Below are 16,203 nucleotides of genomic sequence, written 5' to 3' on the forward strand. Positions count from 1 at the left end.
CCACCCTTAGATCTCCATATATGGAGCTGACCTGTTCTGCCATAATGTTGATCTGTACCTCATCAAACCCTGTACACTCCATATATGGCAAGTACAGAATTCATGTTGATCTGATGCCAAAGCGTCAGCTCTCGCCCAGCAGTCTGCTTTCACCCAGGCGTGCATGTGCTTTTTGCGGTCGCTTTTCACGGTCACTTCTCGCCCTCAGGGCAGCTCAAATACATTTACTTGAATATCTATTTCTTTCCACCACTGCAAATTATATAATTGGTGGAAAGAAACCAAGTTCTGTACAGAACAGGGACAAAACAGGGACACCGGGTTGAAAGCTAGAAAAAAAAAAAGTATATAATAAAGGAAAAACTCACCACTTTTTTCTTGTTGACAGGAAAGCTGCCGTTAGATTTGACATTCATGGTGCAGAGCCTCACCTCCTCTGGATGAGTGCACTTGTCCTGCCGTGAAAGAACAAAGCAGCCATGAACACAGCACAGCACAGTGTCAAAACACACAGCTGTCAAAAGTTACCGTGTCAAATGAAACTACAGATCTCCAAAGTTTGGTTAACAGAGAGGGAAATGACTGAGGCTGAAAAAGCCGTGCCCGCTCTCCCCGCAGCTCCACCACAGCCGGCGGGGGACGACGAGGATGATGCAAGGCTGGGTCACTTTCCCCAGGCTAGTAACGTAATAGAACATAAAAACTACTTATGTCTACAGAGCTTTTCATTAGGCCGCAGGCGTATTGTACAACTGTTGTTAATGGTGTTAATTTAGAAGGCCAATGACTCAACGTCTTTCTGTCTTTCTGTCTGATATTTTAGTTTAAATACCGGTAATAGTGCCACCTCATAATTGTAAAGTGCATTTTCAATAATTGAATTAATGAATTTGTTTTATTATGTACTTGGTTAGGTTAGTTATAATATAAGCATAAAAAGGGGGAAAATTATTATATCATGATCCGTTATGGGAACCGTTAGGAACCGGAACCGTTAAGAGGGATCCGGTAAGGATCCGGAACCGTTAAAATCCTAACGAATCCCAACCCTAATCACAACACTTTGAAATATAATCTATTTTTTAATTGTTCTCTTTTTAATTTAGTTAAAGTGGTAAGTCTGTATGTGGCTCTAAATATGAAAAGCATCATGTAGACCTGTTGACTAACAACATGGGTGCATTAATTGGAACATGATTTTTAAAGTTTTGCAGAGAAAAACAAAACAAAAAAGTCAACCAGGTACTCAACAGAGATTAAAAAATAATAAAAAATAAACGAGGCTAGGATAAACAGGAAGATGAGAGAAAAAAAATGTTCTTGTTAAAATGATTTCAAATTGACATCCTCTCCTGGGATCTTTTCACCTTTCTTCATTAAAGTCAACAGATTATTGTTTTGTAGCATAAATCCCTGTTTCATGCTCCTGAACGCAAACAAACAAAAGAAGCACATTTACATTACTGAATATGTACATTAAACATTCGACATGCTTGAAAGTGCGAACATCTAAGTAGGCACGAGCAGGCATGCAGCAGATTGACACAGAAGTATGCATGCGACACAAATGCACGCCCGCATGCACACACGTTTGAGAGTATATAATTTGTGTGTTGACTATAGCTTTTCATAGTATAGACTGTGCATAACTGTTTTGTTCCCTGGTTGTTCCCCCATGGGTGGCATAAAACATTTGCTGTTCCAGGTCAGTTTCCCCACTCATTCATTCATTCTCAATGAGTCGGATGGCAATGGCACTTCACGGCCACGGATGATAAGGTTGACCTTGTGAGACTGGCAAGGGTACTTTAAAAGTGTGTTAATCTTACAACAGAGCACACGGCGTGGGTCTCTCACCTTCAGCACAGCTGCAATGTCAATTTCGGCGGGCTGACAGGTGCGTATCTTGGGCTTGGTGTTGACCCTTTTCCGCCGCTTCCTCAGAACCATGTAGATCTGCACGTACACCAGCAGCGTGACGATGAAGGGGACGTAGAAGGACACGATGGACGAGTAGACCACAAAGGCCGGGTTGGCGATCACACACATTGAGTCGTCGCGCGTGGCTGCACGGAGGCAAAACAAATACATTATATGAAGGTGATGAATTGCTCCGTATAGCCGCCATCTGATACGTGTATGTATGACAGTTTGCACGCTGCAGTTTGCTACTTGCCGATTCATTTATCCGATTCATGTTTTACTTCCGCCACCTCCGTCTCGTCAGCATAATCACATACACAAAAAACACGTAAATAGAAATCGTCGAAATCGAAAGTGTCTTTTCAGGAAATGGGGGGAAAAACGAACCTGTATTCCAATGATTGTTCTGTGTACTGTAGCTATTTTGTCACACATTCTTGTCAATACTTTTCATCGGTTAAATGTTTATAAACCCACAGACGGACATAACCATTTTAATTACCACTATTTTGAACATGAACTGTAACAGAAACAGACAGTGTGAGGGAGTTTTTCTTCTCCTACCTTGACAGCGAATCCTATATTACTTCAAAGTAATAATGCACTTTATGCACAATTGCCCTTGAAAAACGTTGCTAAACCATATATAGATGCACTTTTTACCTTTTACTTTGTTTCTTGTATGTTTGTTTTTATGCCTCGTCTCGTAATGTAATGCAATGTATGTTTTGTGTGGGGACTGCGGATGAAATGTTGCTAATTCAATGTATTTACATTGCATTTTATATTTGTAGTGTTCATGAATATTCTCTGTCCCGTCGAAATAAACAATTGAAGTAAAAGTAAAGCAAAGTAAAAGTGATTCCCAAACTGGGAGTCTGGTCCCCATATTATTTTGGGTGGTTCCCAGATTAGTTTAATGTAGGCTACAACATTGTTTTCTCACTCAACAGTAAACAAACCAACATAGTTGACACAGTTTGAGTGCATATAGGGTATCTGCACATTTCTAAAGTGATATGGTCTTTTAAGACCTTTTTTAGTTAATATATTAACAAATATTAAAGATTTCCACTTAGGGTCAGTTCATTAGTTAGTGGGGTGCCAGGTAGTCTACGAGATAAATATTATTCCTCCTTTTTTAGTTATGAGTTCTTCCTCATCTGAGTGTAACCACGTGCAACCTCACAAAGGACTTACACATTAAAATGCAAACCCTTGACACTTATCTATTGGATTTTCAATCAACAGAAATAGAACAACTCAGTTCACAGTTCATATGAACGCCAAAAGTCACAGTTCAAAATGTTTGAAAATAAATAAAAATAAACAATAATATATATTTCAGAAATTCTGCATTTGCAATTCACAATACCAATCCCTTCAGAACAAAGTTCATAAAATAAATAAACCACGGGCTGGTCTGTGAGTGGTTAACAATGATTTGTCCAGATCTATGTGAATGTTTTTCTCCCTGGAAATAAAAACGTCTGGATTTCCGAGGCTAATGTGAATGTCAATGAATGAATTAAGTCTGTCTGACCGAACAGATTGGCCTTTTAACTAAACGTCTTAAGTAGAAAAGTAGAAAGTAGCCTACTCACTATGCAGAATGTCCCATTGAAATTGTTTAAATGTATAAAAGATATTTTGAAAAAAGATACAAGCTCACAATGCGTCATGATGCGACAAATTGTGAGCTTGTAGATCGGCTATTTTTAAATGTCTGAAATAGGGCTGAAGTGGTTAATGTATGTTTTAAAAATAATAATAATCAAAATCTACAAAGTAACAATAGTAACTAAAGTTTTCAAATAATTGTAGTGGAGCAAAAGTAAAATGTTTGCCTCTGAAATGTATAGTGAAAGTGAAAGTACAGAAGATTTGACTTACTCAAGTAAAGTATAAATACCTCAAAATTGTACTTAAGTAAATGTACTTAGTTACTTTTCACCACTGCTGAATATATAGTATAGTATAGTGGAGTGTGTGCGTGTGTGTGTGTGTGTGTGTGTGTGCGTGCTCTGTCTGTACCTGTGTTATTCAGGCCAAACAGCAGAGGACACGATATGGCAAAGGACAGCACCCACACAACAGATATCATCACCGTGACCCGTCTCCTGGAGCTGTAGCGAGTGTTGTACAGCATCGGCATGGCAACGGCTGTATAGCTGTACAGAGAGAGAGAGAGACGGGGAACAAAAATACGTAAAAAAACCAAACAAACAAAAAACAGAGATGACAATCTATTTAATGACCTTCATTCACTGTGAATATGACACAAATAGAGGTCATCGTAGTCGTCCCATTCGAGTACAGTATATCTATCTTCGTGCTGAACCCTTGTACTGTATGGGTTTTTATTTAAATTGTCCTGGGAAAGAAATGCATATATTCAGTCAGGGTGAGTGCATAAGACAACATTTATTGAGAAATCCAATCTCTGTATGAGGAGCGAAGGAAAAATAAAACATAAAAATGGAGATGACAATCTATTTCTATTAATGAGCTTCATTCACTCTCAATTGAGGTTGAAGTGCGAAGGGTCTTGGTGCTTAGTTGTATTCAACCCATTAAGATTAGGGTTATCAACCTACATGGCCAGTTAATGTGTTCTGTCCTGCAAACAGAGCCCCGAGGACTCCTTCTTATAGTTCTCCAAAACTAGGGCTTATCTTCTCTAAGCCATTGCTGATTATGTTTTCGATTCATTGTCGTAATAATCGATAAGCGACCGCTTTTGAGACTTTCAAGTGGGCCCTGATTGAGAAGGGTTTTGGGAACCGCTTAAAAGAGTAGATTTACCCCAAAAATGACTTATTGTCTATCGATTATACACCCCATGAAGCCTTTAATCCACGGTTGCTATAGGGTATAATAGGTGGTTGCTAGGGTCTAATATGTTGTTACTAGGGTCTAATAAGTAAATGGTACATTTATATAGTGCCTTTATCCAAGGCGCTTTACATAGATTGTGCATTACATTCACCCACACATTCAATTTCATACACCGATGGTGGCGGAAACCATGCAAGGCACCAACCTGCACATCTTGCTCAAGGACACTTCGACACTAACAAGCCCAGGTTCGAACAGGCAACCTTACGGTTGCCATCCAGCCACTCTACGCCTGAGACACCGCCAATAAGCATTTGCGATGCTCCACTGTAGCTAATGGCATTTCCCCATTGAAATGAAAATTTCATTGAATGAAATTAAAAGTGTAATATCTCTAAAAGTTGTAAAGGAGTGTCTTGCTTGGTGTATGCAGGACAGAATTAGACACATTTTCACTAGTCTAATCTCTTTTGGGTCTCGACCTGAATAGTTTGTAAGGTACACAGCTGTAGCTGGAAGCTTTTCTTCCTTCTTCACACAAAATGAGCTTAAGGGGGCACCTTGACATTTCGAGTTTGAGTTTACAGTGTGTAGATATGGTAAAAAATAAATAACCAACCATTTTAAAATGTCAATGTATCCTTTGCAGTGTGTGTAGAACATTTGCACCCCCCAGCTCTGTTCCGCTTTCCTGGCCAATAATTGTGGGTAGTGTATCAGGAACACAGGAGGTGTTAGTTGTGAGTACTTTGCATAATGGAGACAGGCTGAAACCCATAATGTAGTGTCAACTAAAAAGTCTAAAAAACCTTCCTAGGCACACTTTGACCATACATAATAGCTACAATATTGGTGTTTGTAACAGTAATTGTTCCAGTGTCCGATGTCCTGTCTATTGCAGGCCACTTCACAGGTTGGGTAAGGGAGGGATCCTATACGCAGAATAGACACAGAAACAATGTGTACAAGCATGCCATTTTAGTATTTATATCTAGACCCTCCAGAAAAACGTGATTATGAGATTGCATAATTCATTGCATAATCAGCCAAATGGGGCAGCGATTACGTATGTGGGGGTAATTTATTTATTTTCAAAAAGGGTGCATATTCACCGCAATAATTACATACAACATCCGTTCAAAATATGAGGGTCTCGCTTCATTTCACAATCCCTGCATTTTTCTGCATAAAGTTTATATAAAGTCATCGCCTTGGCCCTTACCCATTTGTTCACGTTCACACACAGAAGCAAAACAAACCATAGTGGTGCTGTGAAAAGACAGTGCTCCTGTCTGTCTGTCTGTCTGTCTGTCTGTCTGTCTGTCTGTCTGTCTGTCTGTCTGTCTGTGTGTGTGTGTGTGTGTGTGTGTGTGTGTGTGTGTGTGTGTGTGTGTGTGTGTGTGTGTGTGTGTGTGTGTGTGCGCGCGTGTGGCACATGTGCGTGCGTACGTGTGCGTGCGTGTGTGTGTGTGCGTGCGTGTGTGTGGACCACAGCCACGTCACTCTGACTCACACATAACCATAAACAACTGTGAACTAAATCTGGATGTGAGGGCAGATAATCGGCCCGAACCTCTAGTTTATTATTGTTGCAGTTGACATGTAAATGATCGTACCAGTCATCATAATTCCATTGTGGCTACAGTAGCCGTCTTTCTATTGCTTGTCTGTGGCCCTGTCTCTTATCTCTGTCTCTGGTTAAAATCTGTTGTGGACCTAATAGCGTTTGAGCCAGGGGCGCCGGAGCGGGGGGTCAGAAGTGTCTGAACTATTGGGGGATGACTGGTCTATTTATTTAATGGTTTATTTTCCCCGACCGGCGCTGATGGTCTAGCACCAGCGTTGTGTATTGGCTGCATACGTGCAGTAACTGCAGTAGCTCTCAATCTCAGCTCGATCACGTCCTGCCGGCGCCACGGGTTTAAGTGGTTAACCTTTGCATAAGACAAAGGTTATCAAGGACAGGTCAAGTGCTACGGGCTAAGGTGGAGTCTGAAAGGGTCAGTCTTCAGATTACGGGAGTAAATTGGGATTGACTCTGCGATTCTAACTGCAATGGGATGTTCCACATTAGGGAGAAGAGTCTGGGGCGTGTGGATCGTGTTCCCAGATCTTTTACAGAAGGTTCGGACAACTTCGCTGCGTTAGCTGATGTGAGTCAGCGGGAGGGGTTGTCGGGTTGGATCAGGCTTTGAAGATACGGCGGTGCCATACAATCACTCACTTTGATTTGTGAACATCAAAAGATTTGATGTGAAATCATAGTATCATAACCAGTAAGACGTTAGATGAGGTCAGTGTCGTGATCTTCATATATGGAGATGGCCATATATGGTGGCGTGACGTGTCATGCGGCGTGATGTCACGAGGTGTGACAATATATGGAGTTATGATGTCACGAGGCGTGACCATATATGGAGGCGTGACTAACACACAGAGATGCAGGTTTTCATAGCAAATGTGACCTATGGTCACCCAAAAGAATCTGCCAGGTTCATCCTCCAAGAAGCATGAACACGCTCGGCAAGTTTCACGGCAATCCGGCAATTAGATTGAGCTCTGTGGATTATTTTGGCCTAAGGGTAAAAGCCGCAATGGGGTCAGCAAAATCAGTATCTGGGAGCAGGAAGGTGCACAGCACATTCCATGGCAATACAGCCACAACAGTGAAACAGATAGGCTACCTTGTTTGGTTGGACAGTCGGTCCCCGCAAACGGGGAATGCAATTACATTACGGAGGATTAAATTATGGTTTACTAAATTACTCAGCAGTGTCTGTTATATCCCTTTGAAGCAAAATGAGGCCTGTGAACCGGCTTCATTCTGTAGGGGTTGCGGTCGACATGAAAGCAGGTTGCATCCAATTCCCTACATGACTCTCAGGAGTGACCTTATCAATTAACCTCCACACCATGGCTGACCTTATTAGAGTGGGCTCACTGGGCTGGCTGAAATCTGCAGCTGTGTACCGACGCTGACCCATTGATTTGATTGTAATTTAGTTTCTCAGCCTTTCGGTGTGCAGAAAGCCTGTAAACCAGCTATCCGGTTCTTTCTATGGATCTTATTGTTTAACCTATGAATCTATAATTTATTCTGCAGAATATTGATAGAAGTAAGCAAGAATAATGTGTGCTCATCTCATCATGACATTATCAGGGGTTCGAGCCCGAGGCGCTAAAAGAAACCATATCGTTTTTGTGCGCCAGGTTTCTCCCTCTGCCGTGGTTCAGCAAATTCCCTTGAGACGGCAAATGGTACAGACATGACATTTTCACCAATGATTGGAAGGTGTATGCATTACTTACACCACACAATACAAACCCTGATTGGCTGGTATAATTAAAGGTCAAAACTTTGAATAGTGAGTCTGATTGACGTGCAACAATCATCTATTCTCTCAAATGAAATATTCTAGTATTCATGATCATGATTTTTTATGTAAAACAAAATATGCCATGCTTGCCATTGTTGTTGTGGCTGCCATGTCTTTGGCCAAATGGTCTGCAATCTGCCTCAGTGACTGTATTGTGTTCATAGTGATGGATGAGGACGGTTGTACAATGTCCTGGCTGTCATCGCTATCGGGTGGAAACCTTGCATGTCCAAAACTGTTACTTTTTTTAGAAAATGGAGGAGGAAAATGGCCATAATTACATCAGTCCCTGCTGCAGGCTGTCTGTTCTGTTGCTATATCCGCCAGTGGTAGAAGAAGTACTCCAATTCTTTACTTAAGTAGAAGTCCTGCGCTCATAAATGTCCTTGTGCAAATAAGGTATATTGACACAAAATATAATTGACCAAAGTAAAAGTACCAAAACTCTTATCCCATTTAGGCCCGACGTCAAAATAAAAAAAACATTTGCTCTGAAAGAATATATATTCAAAGATTTGTGCAGCATTTTTACGATAAAAAAAAAATAGCAGACCTACAAGCTTGTAGCGCGCCACGCTATGAGCTTGTAGATCTGCTATTTTTCAATAGCTAAAGTATAACATAATGCTTGGACGGGAACCACTTTTTTAAAAATACAGTACTTGAGTAAATGTATAGTTACTTTCCACCACTAAAATATGTAAAATACTGTAAAATACACTGTCAAATATGAGGCTAATTAGCTCAGTGCATACAAAGTAATAAATTAAACACCATGCAGCCCACTCTGGCACACACAACATGCAGTACATCCTCACTCCTGACATAATTATCCTGGATATTGTCCCAGTCACATGCTGTATAGTATATCTGCACTCCATCATTGTAGTCATTTCCTCTTGTAGCTTGTAATACTACACATTAGTACTACACATTAGTTTTCACTTCTAAACCGGAGTGGAGGTGGGGTCCGGACCGGGGATAAACTTTCTAAACAAAATAATGCATGTTGCTAATTAACCCACACTTCTGGCATGCAAGTTGAGCACACATGCATGTCGCAATTATACATACTAGTTATGGGATGGTTTATCAAGCTAACACTCTTTTTTTTGCCACACTAAGTTTTATTTACCGTACTTATTTTTAAAACAGCCTATATCTACAGTATAAGCTCACAAAGCGTTGCAACAGATCTGCTATTTCTGCCCAAAGTTTGCCTAATGCCTGCTATGACATGCCCAGCATAGAGACGCTAGGGTTTATCGAGGGTCATGCATTATGTCACGTTAGAGCAACATGTCTCAATGTGCAAACAAATGGATGCAATCATCACCTCAAAGCCCCATGGACCAACGGTCTGCTGAGTCCGTCTGGACATATTATTGGCTAATGTAAATGACTACTGAATGCATAACATTTACATATGTGTGGCTGGGGGTGGTATTCGCTCATAAATAAAACATGAATGGTACATGCATACATTGTCACGAAGAGAATTGTTATGGCATTGGAATTCGTTACACTTAACCCAGAAACCTATCAATGTGTGATGCTCACATGACCCACTACGCTATAGGCATGTACTGAACTGTATAGACCCAGTTTCTCTACATAAAATCTCTTCCCTCTTCCCTGAAAATGTGCCCAATCTGTCATGTATTGAGATTACCTGTAAGGTTACCTGTGAGCTTGTAGATCTGCTATTTTCAAATGATTGCCTATTGTGACATGAACAGAATAGGGAACCTAGTCTTTAACTGTCAACTGTTCAGAATCAGAGCTTCTGTTAAAACATGCTCTCAGTTGAGACAATCTATGGAGATAACGTTAATGTTATGCTTCCTGCTTTCCATTTGTGTGAACTACAGCACTTTAATTAACCTATGAGTCATCACACTATTATTAATAGTGCTCATATCACCAGACCCAGCTTTTTTATTTGACCCACAGGCAAAATCTTCTGCAGTTATTAACCGCAGACACAATCTCTATCAGTGTCTCCAGGCAATATTATTTTAGAAAAAAAATAAAACTAATCAAACAAATTGTCACTGCCATCTTTTTAATGTGTGGTTCGAAAGAGTAATTGGCCAAATAATTGAAACCTAATCTATTCTTGTGTCATGATTTTCATGTTTTCGTCTGCACAGCAGACAAGAAACGCATAATCCATATTTTGTTACACAAACACATTTTCATCCCTTGTCCTTATTTGTACTGGAAAAAATAAGAACATTAATGGAATTGTGACTGATAAGACAACTCTGAGTTTAGCAGGTGGGTTTCATTTAAAGAGCCAAGAGGGCTTTGGAAATACAGAGTACGCTCCGTTTACAATTTCACGGCATTTAGCAGACGCTCTTATGCGGAAAGAAGTGCCAGATCAGAGGAAGCAGAGTCTGCATGAACCCTACTAAACAAACCACAAAGTATACTGCCGTCTCTGTTGGGTGAAAACCTCATGTCCAAAACAGGTACAGGATTCAATTTTTTTTTTTTTAAATAGCAAAAGTGGCAGCTCTACAAGCTCAAAGTGCGTCGCTTCGCACCACGCTTCGAGCACACATCTGCCACTTTTTTTAAGATATCTTTTTTGGCTTTTTCTGCCTTTATTGATAGGTTGAAAGTAGACTGACAGATGTTGTAGTATCACACACCCCCCCGGCTCTGAGAAGGCCCAACGAGGCCTACTAGCACTGCGATCTGCGTTTTCATTAGCAGGAGGTTGGATTAATGATTTATTACGCGCCGACCATGCCTATATCATCTCATTTTGAGCCACATTATATGCATCTTTCAAAAGAAGAAAAAAAATATGACTAGAAGGACATAAAAGTGACAGTAATTGGGATAGAAGGTGAGGTGGAGTGGTTAATGGGATGCCACCTGTAAGAAAGGATTTGGTAACAATAGTCAAAGAAGTCCATTTGCACATCACCTACTTGATAGGAGAGGTGAGTAGGAAATCAGCCAACACACAAGAAGACAATGCTGCACACTGCTTTCTCTAAACTAATTATACATTTAGGTCAGTGAGTGACACCAAAATGCATTTCCTGGAATAACAGTTTATGTAACTGAACAGTATGCAGGTTTATTTTGTTGTCGAACAGCTAATACAGAAACTGTCAAACATGGCGTGCAAGCCCAACCGGCAAACAGTGGTCAATAATTAGGCCACGTACTGTATACAGTATACACACTATACAGTAATTACAGTAGTTTCTATAGTTTCCCTTGGGCCTAGAGCCCTAGGACTAAAACTAAATAAAAAACTTGCTGTCAGATCTGTGTGTGTGTGTGTGTGTGTGTGTGTGTGTGTGTGTGTGTGTGTGTGTGTGTGTGTGTGTGTGTGTGCGGGTGTTGGCGGGTGCGACAGACTCACCGATCGATGCTGATGGCACAGAGATTAAGGATGCTGGCAGTACACATCATCACATCCAGTGTGACGAAGATGTCACAGTGGATCTTACTGAAACGCCATTCTCCCACCACCTGAAAGAGGAACATTATCGTCATCATCATCATCATCATCATCATGGCAGAATAAGGACCTTCACACATTGTGATCTACACCAGTGGATCTCAACGAAGAGTATCCATTTATCATCTTCAATGTCATAGTGTTACAGTAAAAACCCTGTCAGCTCGTTTCTTTGTGTCATCACTTCCAATTTCAGAATAATCCTGTCCTGTATGCGTTTTCTCTCCTGATTGGCTAACATTGGCATCACAAACTGAAAATGTATTTTCTGTGTATACTAAAGAGCTGGAGAGATGGGGAGACCCAGGCTATTACTGAACAAACTATAGTGTTTACTTTAAATAGAGAGAACAGAAGTGCTGCAGGGATCAATGGCTCTAATAGACAGGTTCTCCTGGTTCAGGTAAGAACATTATGCCCCAAATTCTACTACTAGTCCGGCAGCCGACAGGCTTCTTTAGTTTAAAGTGGGACATTTGGTATAGAGTATTTCTTATTGGCCTAAAATACATAGGCCAATAGAAAAGACTATATACCAAATTTCCCACCCGTCCACCTCGGCTGCCGGACTATACTGCTCAATTCCCAAATAGTGTGGACTTCCAAGAAATCCAAGGCACTCCGTCTTTGATGACCTTCCCCGCACGGAAGACCGGGGTTCGTTTTGCTGGCATTACACACAGACAATATTCCACACTCCCTTCAATAACTGCATTGTGGCATTGTGGCATCCACCTTTCTTCAGTGAAGAAGAGCAGTGTGCTCCAAAACCTCACTTGTAGTGAGTATGCCAAAATAATGTCATTGGAGGGAGCTATGGTGTGCGAACTCGTCTATGCATCGGAGTAACATTTTTTCACAATTTGACGGACTCATGAAATATTATGTAAACATATTGTTGATACATTTCATGAAGGTACAAGGTATATTTTCGACAACATTGTTATGCCATGGACCACGACTGGTTTATTTGTTTATTTGGATCCCCATTAGCTACTACCTTAGTAGAAGCTACTCTTCCTTGCTGTCACTGGTTGAGAAACAGTGACAGCACACAGATTAAAAGCGTCCCCCTTTCTGCAGTAACAGCAACTGTGGAACTGTTTTTTAAAACTGAGTTTTATTTCCTTCAGCAGCATAGAGAGAGAGAGAGAGAGAGAGAGAGACAGAACGAGCGAAAGAAAGAGCAAAAGAGAGATGCCAGTAGATGCCAAGCTGAAATGCACATTGTACATATACTGCAATTTATTTCTCTTTCTTTAGGCTACTTATTGTTAGTATTTCCTATGCTGCTACATCGTCTGAAGTAAATCAAACAAATGTGCTTTGAACATTGTTTGCCCGCCCACCTTCTCACCTGCAGCTCATTCATTCATTATCATCTTTAAACCAAAAATAGACAGATATTTTTGGCAGAGAGATGTTGGTGTAGACAGAAACAAAACGTTTTTTTGTTTTTATTTTATTTTAGAAAAGTTGCCATGTATTGCTGTACTTGATGAGAAATATTTTTTCATTGGGTAAAATATACCCAGGTTTAGTGATGGTTACACAAAAGTTACGTTTAGTGTTCTAGGGTTAAACAGCTAGCCTGGGTTCCAGCCTGCTTCGCTGTGTTCCGAGATTTGTTTTGCCACTTCGCTACTGGCAGAAGGCTGTTGACTCATATTTCATAACGTCACCTGTTACGTAGCCATGTTCATACATGTTGTATGCTTCTCACTGTGAGACTCGACTCTACTCGAGAGTAAAATCTACAGTAAAAATAAACACTAATTTGATTCAGTAGTCCACTGTCAGTAGTACAAAAAACATACTGCTGTGTGGGGTGAATTTAGTGGAATGATACATACTGTACGTTGCAGGGCAACAGCAGTAGCTGCGCAGTGCGTATTGATACAACAGGTCTTGAGCTGAAACGTTTGGGAACCCCCACAAGTAGAGTGCGTATTCTCCTCACAACATTGTCTGTCTGTCTCCTAGTCACGCCTCTGCGTTTCCAATCTGCTAGCGAGCATTACATCCGCGAGCGGTGTTCCGGTACATCCACCATATCAAAAGAAAACTCCATCTGACAAGACGGGTGGCATCAATAGACGTCTGATCCTGCACGCATCAATAAGAAATGAAGTGTAATTATACACACCCCTGTCGTGTTAATATTAATGTCATGCAAGCAGCACTACCCCTCTCCTCCTATCGCTCTGCATCCCTCGGCATGAGAAGTCCTCGCTGCTGATTTAATCATACGTAAAAGTAGCCATGCCACAATGTAGAAATACTCTGTCACAGTCCAGCATTCAAGTCCTGCATTTCAAAATGTTTTCCAAATTTTGTCCAAATCTTTCGAAATCAGTCGTCGAGGTCGTCGTTGTCATCATCGGCCTCATCCACAACCCGGTAAATCTGTGGGTCTTGGTAGGACGGGAGGAACTCGTCCAGGGAATCCACTGCTTCCATCTCCTCAGCCCAGTCGATCCGTGAGCGTGACGGCCCCAGCAGCCTCGGCCGGATCAAAGTTCACGTCATCTCACGTGAAAAGCACCACAAATCGAATTTATCGTGCGGTTATTACTGTACTTCTGTACATGGAGCATACCCCATAAGCGATTCTCAGAGTGAAATGAGGTTAGATTACCTCCTTCGTGATCCCAAGATTAATTTAATAATGCAGGGACAAGATCCCGGGACGAGACGGGAGGAACTCCATCTCCTCAGCCCAGTCGATCCGTGAGCGTGACGGCCCCAGCAGCCTCGGCCGGATCAAAGTTCATGTCATCTCACGTGAAAAGCACCACAAATCGAATTTATCGTGCGGTTATTAGTGTACTTCTGTGTTCACGCCATGAGATACCCCATAAGCGATTCTCAGAGTGAAATGAGGTTAGATTACCTCCTTCGTGATCCCAAGATTAATTTAATAATGCAGGGACAAGATCCCGAGATTTGATAAATTAGCCTTAATCCAGAGTTTAAAAAATATATTATTTACCTTAGTTCATCTTCATGATAGCCACCGCTAGTGTCCATGTAAGAAACATCCCAAATCCCTGTGTGCCCAAATCCCTTATGGCTCATAATGAGATGAAGTACCATGATCGGAGCCTAATAAAACATTAATTAGAGGTCTTGCTAAACAAAACAATGATAGCTAGTAGGCCTCTGTGGGCCTCAGTACTAGACCAGGGAGTATGAACACTTTCATTTCAGAGCTCTTCTTTTCTGCTCATGTTTCACATTTAGCTGGCACTCAGCACCTACCGCCCCCTATGGGACCTGGCGTCAACACAGCTTATCATTACAGACAGACAGACAGTACTGTGCATATAGGAACAGCTAGCACTGCTCAAAAATGATAACACTAAAGTTAAGTAAAAGTACCTTCAAATTGTAATTAAGTACAGTACTTTAGGGTAGATACCCTCACAAAAACATGCCGTAATCCTGGTCTCTAAAACTACCTCCCCCTGGCCAGCCGGGGCGTCTGATGGAGGGGAAAGGAACTGGTCGGAATAACGTGTCCCTTCCACGTGCTACGTCCGGCCGGGGAAATTCCCCTCTGTCAGGTGAAAAGAAGCAGCTTGGACTCCTCATGCATAGAAGGAGGCATGAGGTCAGTCCGCTGTCCCTCCAGGTTGGCAGAGGAAGTGTAGCGCCCAGGATTACATTAGATAATTGGCACTGGGTGAAAAGAAAACTGGGTTACAAAATTGTGGGATAAAAATGTAATTAAAAAAAATAAATAAGTACAGTACTTTGTTACATTCCACCACGGCAGAGATCCCACAACAGTGGCATAAAGAGGGAGACGTCATTAATCAAAAGCCGCTCCTCCATGCGTTGTGATTTGACATATGGCAGGCTCAGGAAACAGAAGCTTAAGGCGTGCCTATTACTGTCATGCTGTTCATAAGATGACAGCTGACGGTATATTATATATACACTACAACTATACAGCCTTCTTACACATTTATTTCACAAAATACTAACACAAAATAGACAGAGAGGCTCCAGTATACATGTTCTTTCACCAAGCAACATGAAGCAGTGGTTCTCTAACCTTTCTAAATTTCAAGGACCTAATGTTTAAAGCATTTAGCCAAATGGACCCTGAGTAACTCTGACGGTGTACAAATGAAACCAAATGGACCGTGCATGGGTCCATTCGGTTCCAGTATGGAACTATTGCCGGTTGATTAACCATTAGTCTTTAAGGAAATGTGTTCAAAAATGCGTTATTTTACCCATTTTGTTTTTTTCCCTTCATAATACATACAAACCCGTCGTTGATTGCCAATTGCAGTATGTGTGAAACACGGAACCGAGTCCCAGTCCACCCAGGCGAGGTAATAGGAAACACATGCACACACTTTTCCAGTAATTAAGTCCCTAAGCATCATTGAGTCGGTCTGACTGTGTGTCCGTTGGTCATACTCTGTGTAAAATTCTGTCAATAAGACGGCTGAATTAACATTCCACTCTGACAGACGGTCGTAAGAGCCACACGTGTAACTGTGTAACACGTGTCTTCAATTCGTCGGGTGACAGTCTGTTAGGATGGGATGTGGTCATTCGGCT

At 41.3% G+C, this 16,203-nt stretch overlaps 1 protein-coding gene across 1 annotated transcript in view; it reads right to left on the reverse strand.

The window, feature by feature from the left end:
* The window catches only part of drd2a (dopamine receptor D2a), a 94,996-nt gene that overhangs the window by 2,712 nt on the left and 76,081 nt on the right, over positions 1-16,203 (reverse strand). The window contains exons 3-6 of the mRNA XM_080771877.1: positions 11,527-11,636; positions 3,958-4,094; positions 1,858-2,066; positions 369-455 (exon numbers count right to left, since the gene is read on the reverse strand). Coding sequence (XP_080628003.1) covers positions 369-455; positions 1,858-2,066; positions 3,958-4,094; positions 11,527-11,636 — 543 coding nt within the window. The remainder of the gene's footprint in view (positions 1-368; positions 456-1,857; positions 2,067-3,957; positions 4,095-11,526; positions 11,637-16,203) is intronic.

The sequence above is a fragment of the Protomyctophum bolini genome (genome assembly GCF_963924005.1).
Source record: "Protomyctophum bolini genome assembly, chromosome: 9".
NCBI lineage: Eukaryota > Metazoa > Chordata > Actinopteri > Myctophiformes > Myctophidae > Protomyctophum > Protomyctophum bolini.